Raw genomic sequence first — 15,839 nt, 5'->3', positions numbered from 1 at the left:
ATGTATTATTAGAGATTTTATCAGAGTTTCCAGTCCTTTTATTTAGCTTAATGATAAATAAGGGAATAATCCCTTTTACAGTGTCCCCTTGTAGTGATAATTAATGTGTTATAAATTCAATTCATTTTCGTTCTTTTTACCTCCAAGATTAAAAAAAAAAAGAAAAAAAATTGCTATGGCCAACAGTTCTTCCCTCTCCTTAGATAATAACAGTGACTGCTATTATTATTATTATTATTATTATTATTATTATTATTATTATTATTATTATTATTATTATTATTATTATTATCAGTTGCTAAGCGGCAACCCTAGTTGGAAAAGCAGAATGCCTTAAGCCCAGGGGCTCCAACAATGAAAATAGCCCAGTAAGAAAAACAAAGAAGGATAAATAAAATATTTTTAGAACAGTAACAATATTAAATAAATATTTCCTATATAAACTATAACAACTTTGACAAAACAAAACGAAGAGAAATAAGATAGAATATTGTGCCCAAATTTCCTCAAACAAGAGAACTCTAACCCAAGACAGTGGAAGACCTTGGTACTTCTATTCTCTGTACTTCTATTGCAGTTGCTCAAGATGAGGAGGAACCATTTTTACCTAAAGTAACTTAATATAAAAACAAAATCATGAAATCATTACCCGCTGTTTAGTAAAATCCTCTTGTCTAGAAGATAAGTTTATGCAATTGTTTAGCTCAAATATAATTCGAAATATATATTTCAGGCATATGTTTCTTCCCAAGTTCATATCTAAAGGATTTATCACTCAGCAAAATATGATATATTTACAATGATCATATTAGGCCGAATGAAAACACATAGATTTTAATAAAACAAGAGAGCATGGAGGCTTTAGTACCGGGAATTCTACAACTGACCATATCCATGTAATTACTATCGAATGGAAAACTCAAAAGATTATGACCAGCCGCTATGTATGGCATTTGAAGACTACGAGAAACCTTTTGATTCTGTCAAATCTTCGGCAGTAATGAAATCCCTTTAAAGAGAAGAATAGATGATTCTTATGTTTGCTCCACATAAAGAGTTATCCAACTCTTGCATGAACGGATGACTCTCTGTGTCTCCTCTCTTCACATTTTATACAATACTTCTTGTATCACAATGCCTTGGCAGAAGCCCAATGTAAAGATCTAGAGTACCAAGCATGTAGGATATCCTGCGTATCCCTCTATTGGGAAGACAGCAGCCTCAACGTCTTGAATGTCACTCTCTTCTGTGACGTCATTACTGGTAGACCACCCATGTGCTGACAGGTGTTTAATTTCATTCATAGCCTTTCAAATCCCTCTCACCATTCTACTGCACAGCTACTGATGGTGATGTTCATTTAGCACGGTATTACTAAGGATACAAAGGATTGGGTCTGCACCTGTACTTTCCTCAACGTCAGTGTTTTTTTATGCCCACATTCGCGTTGACGTAGTAGGTCCCCTACCCACATCACAAGGACATCCTTGCCTGTTTACCGTCATTGACCATTCCAATAGTTGGCCTGAGGCCATTCCCATGGAAATTGCAACATCAGCTTCATATAAATCGGCCTCACTCTCAGGGTGGATAGCAAGATTCAGTATCCCTGAGCATATTACTTCTGTCAGGGCTGCCACTTTCACCTTTCAATTAAGAACATCATTAGCAAATCTCCAGGGCATCACCCTACATCAGACAACCGCCTACAACTGTGCTGCCAACGGAATGGTTGGACGTTTTCAGCACATCCTTAAGTCAGCTTTAACTCCGACTTCTTTACTCAGATTCCCTGGCTGCTCCTGGGACTAAAGACCACTCCTAAAGATGCCCTGGAGGTCTCAGCAGCTGAAATTGTGTATGGCAACCCGTTGGTCATCCCTGCCGAATTGTTTTCTGTCTACAGCCTCCTCCGATAATCTCCAATGCCAACATCACGTTGTAGGAAAATGTATTCCTTGCCGCCAGACTTACAAGCCCCAAGCGACGCAACACATACCGGCATATCCTCATTCAGGAAGGCACGTTTTCCTGGTGTAACGATACTAGCAAGCCATAACTAACGCCCCCTTACACGGGCCCTTTCCTAGGGATTTGCTTTAGACAAAGGCTTACCTAATGAACATTCGTGGCTAAGAAGACTAGATGTTCATTGATAGCCTAAAAACTGCATATCTCTTGCCAGATGACCCACCTACAGTACGCTTCTCTAAAAGAAGGATTCCTATTTCACATGTAGGTCAATTTCAGTACAATCACTCAAAAGTAAGGTCCTGACCTTCTCCTTTACATTGATAGATTTCTTAATACAATCATCCATAGAAAACCAGAAGCTTCTGTAACAGACTCAGTTTCCTTAGGAAGGATCAGCCAGAATTAATTTAGTCGTGTATCAACAACCGATATCCCTTTAACATGAATCTTGACGTCTTTCTGGAGAGTCACTGTTAATATCCAAGCAAAGAACACTATTGGCAAACCTAGCAATTATTATGTTAATTTTGGTGATAAAAAGACTAAATTCAATAAAGTACTTTACTCGTTAATTACTGCTAGAAGGGAGAAAATGATGAGGGTAACTCCTTGATTATTCATTAAGCTAAATACAATGACTGAAAACTATGATGATTCATTATCCCTGAAGAAATGATCGGTAGATGTTCACTTCTTGGACTCAATACAAAAGTAATTTGAAATCATTCAGTATTTTGAAGAAAATTATCGGAAAAGAATGATGCATTAAAAGTCATTTAATACGAATTAAGTTTTATTAAAATATAACTTTTTTATTTTTTATTTTGATATGAAGCCGTTTCAGCGAATGTTGTAAAAGAAAGTTTTTCATGAAGGAATGAATATCAGTATCTTCAGGGAAAAATATCAACCGTAAAATCCAAAACCGCCGTAGCTGCCACCAAAGCCTCCGAACCCGCCTCCGAACCCGCCTCCGTATCCGCCGTAGCCAAAGCCAAAGCCATGTGGTCTGTAGCCATAGCCGCCGAATCCATAAGGGACTACCTCCAAAGAAGAACCGTCTGCTGGGTTCAGGTGCTGGAAGGGCTCCAGTCAGTTCCAGGAGGGCAAAAAAAGCCACCAACACCAAGAGGGCAACACTGATCTGCATAGGAATATAGAAAAGGAAATCAATTTCATTATAATTTTTGTAAGAATATATGTTAAAATTTATATGCGTTATATGTAGATAAGTAAATATTTAACACACGCACACACGCACACACATGCAGATATGTGTAGATACATGAATATATATGCATATATTTATAAATATACATGTCAATAAATACACACACACGCACACACACGCACACACACACACACACACACACACACATATATATATATATATATATATATATATATATATATATATATATATATATATATATATGTGTATGCATAAATGTTTCCGAGGATATAAATAACTCATTGTCATGAAAAGGATATATCCTGCAGTGAATATAACTATGGTTCTAAACACATTCAATGACAATAGTATTTGGAAATAATGACCCAAGATATAATTGATTCTGTATAATTTTTATTTGTATTCCGCTTTGAAAAACCGGAAAATTAATATTCGAATATCATCGACGTTAGATTAACCTTTAAAAATTTCAAGGTGAGATAACATCTTATAATAATCTTACCGTTTTCATGATGAATAGGGTTTCTGTTGTTTTCTTTACTGATTCTGGAAAAGGTTTACTTCTTCACCTGACATTCTCTATTTATGCAAAGAGCATGATCCACTCCGTAGAGTAGCCAAAACCTCTATTTTTGCAGCAAGATTCCTTGCGTAAGAATGGGAATCACAGGGTAAAACCGGACCCTGCCTGTCCTGCAAGATTCTTGCTGTCGTTTTTGGCATTCCACAATTTGCCTCACTCCTATTTCTTTTCTTTTTTTCTTCTTCCTCTTCTCTCCTACGCAGCGTACCTGTATGGTGCGTGAGTCATCCGGTGGCCTGGGAGATGTTCCAGGGTTTACCTGTAACGTCATTTTAACATTGGAGAACTACACTTAAAGAAGCGTCTTTCTTGACTAATTTTGAATGTATTTGTTTTATGTTTTGAGCTTGGATGTGAATTAAGCATAAGGTAGATATGTTTACATAAACATAAATAGAGGTTTTAGTACTATGGACAAGCATGAAAATTATTAGACATTCAGCTGAAGTGTAAAAGAAGAATATTTGATGAAAGAGGCCGGGAATAAAAGAAAACTAAGTAGATTATGAAACAGAGGAGATACGAACCAGAATTAAATGTATGGAAAGATATCAAAAGTCTCTAGGGATTGAAAGATTTTTTGTTGAATATTAAATGGAGATAAAAAGCAAAAGCAAAGAAGAGACAAAGTATCAGAGGAAATTGCAACAACTCACTATTCTACATCGGCGCTTAAGGAAGAAGACTGAAGATTGAGGAATGATGAAGTTAAAGACTTTTTTTGTGAATCTTACAGTCATTTTTAAATGTAACTTAGGGTTAATTATTGCATCAATTTACCAGGAGTGCCATTAGGTTTCTCAGTATAGTATAAATTACAATCCGATTGAAACGGAAAGGTTTACATAAATAGATGAGAGGAAAGTCTGGTCTCTTGTCATGAAAAATGGAAACTATTTTAGTTTTGAAAAAAAAAAAGCTCACGTGGTAAGATGAAATAACATATTTTATTAGATATTTGAAAGATTTTAAATGGATGAAAACTGCAGGTCGCAGTGATATGTAAATAGGCCTTATACTATTTACTGGAAGGATGGAATGTATGGAGAATTCCTAAGGAAATTCTCATGATGGCTGACTGGGTTAGCAATTATTTTGTGATCTCCGATGGAGTATTTGTAAGAGGAGGAATTTGAAAGGGTATGTTCTAAGGAGGAGACAAAGTGAGGACAAGAATTATGATACATGGGTCGTGAATAACTCATATAAGGGAGCAAAGGATCAAAATGTGCAACTACACATTAAATTCTTGCTTTGAATTAGGTGTTATTAATAATTCAGTAAAACGATAAAAGTCAAATATGCAGGTTGAACACTGAAACAAAATGCTGCTATGTTAAAGAAAGTGTCATATACCACTTGGATCGGTTACATCCCCAAGCTTTAACTCAGACACACAACTTTACACCCTGACAATATGCAAACTTGTATCTTAATCAAATCAAAGAAGGTTGTCTCTATTTGAAATAGAAAGTTTGTGGTCTCCTTTTACTCGACGATAGATTTATCAAAAGGTTTTTTATCCATGTTGTGGTCACATAAATTCATGTTTTACAACGTTTGTTTTTATATAAGTTTTGTCCTTCTCATCACAGTGACTCTAGAGGAGATCTTTCCTTTACACCTTCTGCCCTATTCAACCTCTATTTCCTTCCTTAACCACCACGAAAAAAAAGAGAAAAAAAATCATCACCGAGAATGCTGCTTGTCAATGTTAGTGGAAATAATTACTTTTGCATGGGAGTACCAACAGATGTACAGGGTTTTCCTTAAATACGCATAAGGGTTATGCATGTGCATAAATATATATATATATATATATATATATATATATATATATATATATATATATATATATATATATATATATATATGTATATATATACACATATATCTATATATATGTATATATACACATATATATATATATATATATATATATATATATATATATATATATATATATATATATATATATATATAGTAAGTATAAAACAATTGATAATATTGAAGAACATTTATGTGTTTTTGGTTTTCGTGCATTTGTGTTATATATATGTATTTAAATATATATATATATATATATATATATATATATATATATATATATACACATACATACAGTGCATATATATGCAAAAGAACCGGAGGGAAAATTTAACAGAAGATATAAGATTAAGTTGTGAATAGGAACAGTGATACTAATTCAGAGGGCTGATCCTGCAAATGTTTACACATATACACACACTCGCATGCACTTACACACACACACACGCGCACACACACACACACACACACACACACATATATGTATATATATATATATATATATATATATATATATATATATATATATATATATATATATATATGTATATATATATATATATATATATATATATATATATATATATATATATATATATATATCATCATCATCATCATTATCATCACCATCAGCCGTTAACAATCCTTTGCAGGAGAAAAGACCTCAGATATTCCTCCAAAATGTGTCTGTTTATGGCCGTTCTTTCTCTGTCTATTATTATTCCTACTACTGCCTAAGCTATAACTCTAGTTGGAAAAGCAAGATGCTATAAGTTCATCTATCAATCGTCTTCTTTTCTTTCCCCTACTTCGTTTGCAATATCTTTTGACCCATTTTGTCACTTTTTGTCCTTTTATTATCTATCTTATCATTTTATGCCTTACCCACGTCTATTTCTTTTCTTACTTGTTGCGATATCCTCTACTTTAGTTCTCTCTCGTCTCTATGTTCTCTTTTTCTGTCTTTTAGTGTTCTTTCAATCATTATTCTTTACATAGTTCTTTGAGGTCTAACTAGGTTATGCTCTACGGCTTTAGTAAACTTACAAGTTTTTGATGGATAAGTTAATACCAGTAAGATCTCTTGTTTAGATACTTCTCTTTTTAGAGAATGTTGTATTTAGCCTTTCATGATCTTATTTTGTTTACTAAAAGCTCTTGATCTCAGGCTTGTTATTCTTAATTTTAGTGTCATGTCCTGGAGAGACACCTACTACATACCCTAAATATGTATATTCATTAACAATCTGTAGAGGTTCTTCCATAACCCTTATATGTTGTCTCTGTATTTCATTAAACACTATTTTAGTTTTACTCATATTCATTTCCTGTTCTACATTTCTGCTTTCTATATTTAAATATTCTATCATCTTTTGCAAATCCTCCCATGTTTCAATAAATAGAACTATGTTATCTGCAATTCTTCAGTTATTAAGGTATTACCCATTAAAGATAATTCCAACATTTTCCCAATCTAAGTTTTTACAAATTTATTCTATGTAGGCTGTAAATAATTCAGGAGAGATGGGGTTTCGCTATCTAACTACTTTCTCAACCGGAATTTTCTCACTAACCTACTGCATTTTCAGGATTGCTGTACTATTCGTATAGATATTTTTAAGTGTTTTAACATAAGATTCTTCCACTATTTGCTTTTGAAGGGCTTTCCTTATTACTGAAGTTTTGACAGAATCAAAAGCTTTCTTGTAGTCTATAAATTCTATATAGGGGTTTTTCACACTGTTAATTTTTCCATTAGCTGATATATTGCATGGCTATGGACAGCTGCTTAATACCATCTTTTAAAACCTGTCTGCTCTCTTGGTTGATTGAAGTTTAGTTGTCTTTCTTTTCAACTTCATATGATCATTATAAATATTTTATGTATAATTGAGAGAAAACTTATTTAAATAGGAATTTTGGAGGATGCGTACTTCTGAAAGGTGACATTCATATTGTCATGCAGGTAAACTATTATGCAAACTTATCTTCTTGACCAGAGTATTCCACTAAACACTTTCAAGTATTTCTTTTCCGCATTGAAACACTTTTGGTACAAATGTTTCCTCCTTATGCTAAGCAACTACAAGAGAAGCACAGATAAAAAAAATTCCCTTTACAAAGAAAGGACACAACTGTTGGCCCTAGCAATGTCCATTTCAATCTTGTAGATAAAAAGAACAAAATTGAATGGGACTGTACATTGAACATCATCATCATAAGGGAGCTCTACAAAAGGGATTATTCGCTTATTCATCATTAAGCTAATTACAAGGACTGGAAACTGATAAAATCTCTTATGATGCATTGTCAATGAATAACTGATAAGTAGATCTTCACTTCTTGAACTACAACGTCTCAGAAATTTTAGATTCACTATTTTAAAGGATATTGGAAGAAGAGAAGGGCATATTAAAACCCGTTTGAAAAATATTAAGTTTTATTATGATAAAAAAATAGTATAATATCTATCTATAAAAATAAAAAGTTCATGACTGTCTACAAAAGAATCGTCAGACATGATATCTTGAATGCCATAGTTGACTTAATTTTCAACCAATAAATATCACCCGTAAAATCCTCCAAATCCGCCGTAGCCGCCGCCAAAGCCTCCGAATCCGCCCCCGTATCCGCCGTAGCCAAAGCCAAAGCCATGTGGTCTGTAGCCATAGCCGCCGAAGCCATAGGGACTACCTCCAAAGAAATGTCGTCTGCTGGGTTCAGGTGCTGGAAGGGCTCCAGTCAGTTCCATGAGGGCAAAAAATGCCCCCAACACCAAGAGGTCAACACTAATCTATATTGGAAGATAGAAGAGGAAATTTCTTTTATATTTACTTTTTTTCTTTTAGCTATGGAAAAAATATCCATGGAGTATGTGTTTATGCAGTACACACACACACACACACACACACACACACACACACACATGTATATATATATATATATATATATATATATATATATATATATATATATATATATATATATATATATATATATATATATATATATATATATATACATGAATATGGTGAAGTTTTAATAATAGACAATATTTCATTATAATCTTACCATTCTCATGATGAATAAGACTTCTGTTGCTTCCTTTATTGATTATTCTGGAAAGTGTTAATTCTTCACCCGACACTCTCTATTTATACGAAGCTCGTTCCAGTGTGCTGAGTTGCCAAGACCTCTATTTTTCATGTGCATTTTAAAGGAATTTGTTTGTTTAATTACAGATTAGCCGTGTGGTTCTTGTTTAGATGTGTGTTATCCAATGTAATTATTCAAGATATTGATCATGCATCCTATATTGACTTCGTGTTCGTAAAACATCACGTTTTCTGTTGTTGAGAAATTCTTTCCGTAAGATTGGGAATCACGGGGTAAAACTGGATTGTTTATCCTGCAATATTTTCGCGGTGGTTTTTTTTTTTTTTTTTTTTATTTTTTTTTTTTTTTTTTTTTTTTTTTTTTTGGCAAAACCCCAAGTAGTGAATAAAGAACAAATTTTTCTCATGACCAATTTTAAATGTATATGCTTGGGATGGGTATGTGAATTAAACGAAAAAAAAAATGTTCAAGCAAAGACAGTTAGATAGATGTTTTTGCCCTAAAAATATACGTGGAGATTACTTGAAATTTATCTGAGTGGCAGTGGAGTGACCGATTTAGATGGCAGAAGGAATAATAAAAAGCAGAGTTAAAGAAGAAAGAGTGGATGTATGGAAGGACAGAAAATGTATAGAATATAGAAGAAACTCTTTGTCCAAATCTTAGGGTAGCAATAATTACCTACTAGACACGCCCAAAGTTGACCCCCTCCCGCAAGGTCCTAAATATTGTTCTGGATAAAATGGCAAATTCAATGACCAATCCGTTGTGCTCTTTCAATACTAGACTTGGTTGCCCATAAAATGTTTATTAGGGATAACAGACAAGAATTCATGAATCATCCGATGAAACCTGGAAAGATAAAACTAAGAGAAAGAGAAAGAACTCATTCTTACCCTCACCCCACCAGCACGACCCGTATGCCCCACCCAGAGGGCGTCTGTTGATTTAATACCGATATTCTACCGTTGTGATTAATTTTGTTTAGGTGCTCTACATTTGTAAGTATAATAGCTCCCAATAAGTAAGTGTACACATTTACAGGAAATCTCTAATCTGGATGAGAGTGCCTTCATATATCATAGACTAGAGGTGGCAAGTGCACATATCATCAGGAGGGAGGAGCCAGTTGTGTGGAGTAGTGTCTTATGCTCTTTGAGACAACCACATACCATGTGAACTTCTTATTTAAGGTACATGGAGAACATTAACCTTTCAAAAGGTACCATGAATTTCGGGAATGAGACAGGAGTGAGAGACTAATGTGAAAGAAAACGTGAATCTTCCCATGGAAGAGATTTCCTTAATTCGGTCATCTCGGCACATTAGGAAAAGTGGAATGCTTTCCTTGCTTCATTCAACGGCCAGTCTGACTGTGTCTTCGGTTGAATAATAGGAAACCGTCTGAGGGTCTCCCTGCTGCGCAAGTGTAATAACCCAGTTTATATAATCAAAGGAAGGAAAACTCTAATGTGTTATTCATATCCGTAGTGATGTACCTTATATATTGACGTGTATTTATATATATATATATATATATATATATATATATATATATATATATATATATATATATATATATATATATATATATATATATATATTATAATACTGTATGAGTCCCGAGTCTAATCACCCAAAAATATACTGTATGATTATGACTCTTTGGTCTGGTCACTAACAAAATATATTATACTATGGTTCTTGACCGGGAACAAAACTTATAGTATTATAGATATACTACGACTGGAAAGTTAATTAACATCTCGAATTTCCTAATTAAATTGTTTGCTTTTACATTAAAACTGTTACACTTTAAAACATTAATGCACGAATTCTGAGACCATTAAATAACTCCCAGACAGCAATATATAAAACACTGAATATCTAAAGGTCTCTTAAACACACTCAAAAACCAAACGGGATAATTATTCAAAGGTATTATTATCAATTATTTAACTCTCACTGTAGTTCTTAACAGGTATCGATTGGGACCTAGACTTAAATAGTGATAATTGGAATAATACACTCATTACAAAAATAAATATATTCTATATATATATTACAACAGTAAAATTGCGTCACTGGAAAAAATATTTAGTTTGAACAAAACTTAGAATAAGACAAGTGTTACGATCTGAAATTTATAATAACTAGACTTGAAGTATTATATCTGAATAAACTTTAAACCTTAGAAAAGAAATAATGCAATGAACATACAAATGCTTGAAATAATTCTGAAAAAAAAAATACAACGTTTAAGTTTGACTCTAAATGAACAATAGTTAACCAGATCACTTTACAAACCTATCCTGCCTACAGGGCAGTTATACAATGCCAACACTCACCCATAATACAATGAATTAAATAATCACATTTTGTCTTACGTGACACACGATTTGCTTTGGGGCACAGAGTTACTTGGATATGACACACTTGAACGCACTGAACACTTTCGACACTAAACTGGGTTACAGGCGTGAATGAGAGAGGGAGAGGGGAAAAAGGATATCTTCTGGTTGCAGTTTTAATTTGATCTCTATGTCTATCTGTCTCTGACCCAACCTTAGGTCCTTATATATCAAATTTTGGCTAATTCCAGAAGCTTCAGGATCGGGTTCTGGTAGGGTGGGGGTTGTGCTTTTCGTCAAAGTTTCCAACTAGATAACAATGCCAAGAGGCGAAATCAAGGGTTTTAGGCAACTCTCAGACACACCTCAACGCACCCGTGAGACGACTTCCCAGCTAAATCCGCCCAGCTATTGTTCCCGAAATGAAAAAAAGAATAACATCCTCTCACTGGGCATCTCAAATTTTGAAACACATGGTAAAGAATATTCCAAAGCACATGTCACTGAACATTCTCTCTCTAACATAATGCAATACATCATAAAATATAAAAGTTCTTTACCTAAGCCCTTGCTCCAATCTCGCATGAATCCTACAAAACTTTCAGATAGACTACGTAAGACTTCCTAGCAAACATATGTGAAATAAAAATATTAATTCTTAAAAAAATACGTAAATTACATATTTTAACTTGAATAAAGAATATAATGAAATTCATGACTAAAGTCTTACGTAATTTACATAAATTACTTATATCTACATGAGAGGGGCTCATTTTACGGGCTGGGTATCATCTCTTCAATGCACAACTGAAAAAAATATATGGGACATAAATGAAATTTATCAATAAACTGCAATATTTACTTTACACTGGACCAGCTTTGTAAGAATATATATATATATATATATATATATATATATATATATATATATATATATATATATATATATATATATATATATATATAATAATAACAATAATAATAATGAAATAATAATAATAATAATAATAATAATAATAATAATAATAATAATAATAATAATAATAATAATAATAATATTATACCCTAGATGTTTCTTGTGGGGAAAACATTTTGCAACCTCGGAATCAATATTATGATCCTGACTAACGAAAAGGGGGAAATCACAGGAAACAAAACCCTCCGAAAAACGTCAACTCTTTCTTATTAGGGCAATCATCCCTTACACAAGAACTGGTTATAGACTCTCATAAAAAGTCAAGGAGGCAAAATTCTGGTTAGGAACCGGATTATTCTGGCTACTCTATACAAAGACCTTACATATGCCTCTGAGGTTTACCACTTAGATCATATTTCCTTTTGAATTGCTACTTATCTTGTGCAATTGTTTTTCAATATTACCTCTATCACGTTCTTCAAGTCCAATATCTTTCTGTAATCTCATCTTATTTTCTTTTTCTCTCAGGAAACAACGGACCATTTTCGACAAACTTGACAAACGATAATTCTGTGTTGAGGAGCTTCTTTTGCTTTCAAACCACTGGTCCATCCCATTTATAACTGACCTAGCTAGGAATAGTCTAAGAGCATTGATAAACAAGTAATTTGTTTCAAAAATACTGTCACGGGCAGGAAAACCTACTTGGAAACCTCCTCGTTTTGCTGTATTCTAAATTTGTTGGATTACAATAAGGGTACAAAACCTTTCCATTATATTCATGTTATTTCTAATAAAACCATTTTATTCTGATATATATGGAAGCTTGGGTATGACAGGTGGAGGTCTATTCAAGTTAGAGTTTGGGATTTTGGATTCTCTGCAACATAATCCAATATCATAGTTTCTTGACAATAATAATCCTTCATTGGAAATATGTGTCTAGTACTTCTGCATAAGATTGTCTCCCCCCTTTTTTTAAGTAAATTTATTTTCCGCCCAATTTTCAAGGTTCACTTCTCTCTCTTTATTCCCTCCAGGAAACATACCTTCACAACTTCATTCTTATACAGAATATATTCAACACCAGTCAGCTATCCATGGAATTTCCCAATGATATTTTGTTTTCTAATTTTACTTATTATACTTTATAACTCATTAAAGAATAAAATCCCATTTACAGCACAGTAAATCACCCATTTGTAATCTCTCTGAATTCAATTTCGCATATCTAATCAAATATTTTATCTTAATATTTCCTCGGAAGCGACACTTTATTTTGTACTTAATATCCTCAAAATATCCTGTTTCCCATTTTTTTTCATAACAAGAGACCAAACTTTCCTCTCATCAATTTAGGGGGATCCTTTCCGTTTCATTCGGATTGTAATGTGGGCTGTACTAAGAAAACTAATGGCACTCTTGTTAAAGGGATAGAGTAATTATCATAATTTTCCACTTGAAAGGTCTTTAAGACCCACAAAAAAAAGTCTTTAACTTCACCATTCCTCAATTATGTCTGTTTCTCTTCAGTCTTCTTCCTTAAGCGTCGATGTAAAATAGAATGCTGCGCTTTTTTCAAAGGATTCTTATCATATATCTCTTCTTTGTTTTTAAAGATTTAAAGGCCCCTCATGAATGACAGAGTGAAGGGACGATGACATTGCCATGTAAAGCAAGACAATGCCCTAGACACTGACCATATAACATATGATCAGCGCCCTGGTCACTCTCCACGCAAGCTTGGACCAAGGACGGCCAGACAATGGCTGCTGATGCCTCAGCAGACAGACTTATAGGATCCCCCAAACCACTCCCCCACCCCCATGCTTAGTTCACAACGATGGTGATGTTGCAGAGACCATAGGAGCTTACGAGTTTGAGCGAGACTCGAACCCTAGTCTGGCAATCACCAGGCAAAGACGCTACCAGTATATTTTATCCTTCACTTTTCTCTTCCCTTTTAGTCTTTTTCAAAAAAAAAAAAGAAAATCTTTCAATCTTCGAGAACTTTGATATTTTCTATTGAATTTAATTTTGCTTCGTATTTCCTCTCTTTCATCTTCTTAGTTTTATTTCTTATTCCCTTTTTTCATCCCTATGCTGAATGTGTAATAGTTTTCATTCTTTTCCATAGAATCATTACTTTAACTATATTTATATAAATAATCCTTCCTTGTTTTTAATTCGCCGTATAAATAAAAATCAGTCCAGATAGAAGCTGCTTTAAGTGAACTTTCGCAATATTAAACTGCCGTAAAACCCTAGAACCTGTTCTGCCTGAGGCTCCATTTGATGCACGCACCCGACACCTACGCAGAGGGAAAAGAGAGAAAGAAAGAAATAGGAGTGAGCCACACTCTGGAATGCTAAAAATGCCACAAGAATCTTGCAGGACAGTTAAGGCCCGGTTTTACCCCGAGATTCCCTTTCTTACGCAAGGAATTTCTCAACGATAAAAACAGTAATACTTTATGAACACGAAATTGATATATGTTTTATTTCTAAAAGTTAATCTACCATGAATTATCAATATCTTAAATAATTACATTTGGTAACACAAACCAAAACAATAATCAAACGTTTTCTTCGCCTTTAAAAGCATAAATTCCTTTAATACCCAGGGGGAAAAATAGAGGTCTTGGCAACTCAACACACTGGATTGAGATTCGTATAAATGGAGAACGTCGGAACAAGTGTTGGCTTTAATACCCCAAGAAGTTAAGGAGAAGTAAACGCTTTCCAGAATCAGTAAAGGAAGCAACAGAAATCTTATTCATCATGAGAACGGTAAGATTATTAGATTATTATGAGATATTATCTAGCATTAAAACTTCATAAAGTCTCTCACTCACTCACTCTCTCTCTCTCTCTCTCTCTCTCTCTCTCTCTCTCTCTCTCTCTCTCTCTCTCATATATATATATATATATATATATATATATATATATATATATATATATATATATATATATATATATATATATATATATATATATATATATATATATATATATATATATATAAGTTTCTACATGAAGAAAATCAAATTGATTTCTCTTTTGACTCTCCTTTGCAGATCAGTGTTGCCCTCTTGGTGTTGGTGGCATTTTTTGCCCTCATGGAACTGACTGGAGCCCTTCCAGCACCTGAACCCAGCCGACGGTTCTTCTTTGGAGGTAGTCCCTATGGCTTCGGCGGCTATGGCTACAGACCACATGGCTTTGGCTTTGGCTATGGCGGATACGGAGGCGGATTTGGAGGCTTTGGTGGCGGATATGGTGGATTTGGAGGATTTTATGGTTGATTTTTTCCCTGAAGATTTTGAAAATTAAATCAACTATGGCCTTCAAGATATCATTCTGATAAATCTTTTGTATAAACTGTCAAGGAATCATTTTGTTTTTGTAAAAAATAAAGTATATTATTTTCATATCATAATAAAACATTATATTTTTCAAACTGGTTTTAATGTGCCCTTCTCTCCTTCCAATATCTTTTAAAATAGTGATGAATTTCAAATCTTTGAGGCAATTTTGCGCAAGAAGAGAACATCGACCCATCAGTTATTCTTTGACAATGTAATGTTAGAGATTTTATCAGTTTCCAGTCCTTGTGTTTAGCTTTTTGATAAATAAGGGAATAATCCCTTTGATAGTATTGCCTTACTGTGAAAATCAATGTGTTAACAATTCCATTCAATTTGGTTCTTCTTATTTCCAAAATTAATATATAAATTCCTATGGCCAACACTTATGCCTTTGCTTGGATATTAACAGTGACTGCTAATCAACATACAGGAAGTTTTTATGTGTGCTTCTATTGCAGTTCCTAAAGATAAGGAAGAACCATTATTACCAAAAGTTTCTAAGTATAAAAAC

The 15,839-nt window shown here is 33.6% G+C and overlaps 1 protein-coding gene across 1 annotated transcript; it reads left to right on the top strand.

Moving 5' to 3' along the window:
- The first annotated feature begins 14,686 nt into the window (after positions 1–14,686).
- On the top strand, positions 14,687–15,341 carry LOC137624925 (keratin-associated protein 19-8-like). The gene is made up of 2 exons (XM_068355856.1): positions 14,687–14,750; positions 15,038–15,341. Exons 1-2 carry the CDS (start codon positions 14,742–14,744, stop codon positions 15,263–15,265), a joined length of 237 nt encoding a protein of 78 aa, XP_068211957.1. The 5' UTR covers positions 14,687–14,741; the 3' UTR covers positions 15,266–15,341.
- The last annotated feature ends 498 nt before the right edge of the window (positions 15,342–15,839 follow it).

Source organism: Palaemon carinicauda, chromosome 31 (assembly GCF_036898095.1).
Source record: "Palaemon carinicauda isolate YSFRI2023 chromosome 31, ASM3689809v2, whole genome shotgun sequence".
NCBI lineage: Eukaryota > Metazoa > Arthropoda > Malacostraca > Decapoda > Palaemonidae > Palaemon > Palaemon carinicauda.
This window is presented reverse-complemented; position numbering and strand designations above follow the sequence as displayed.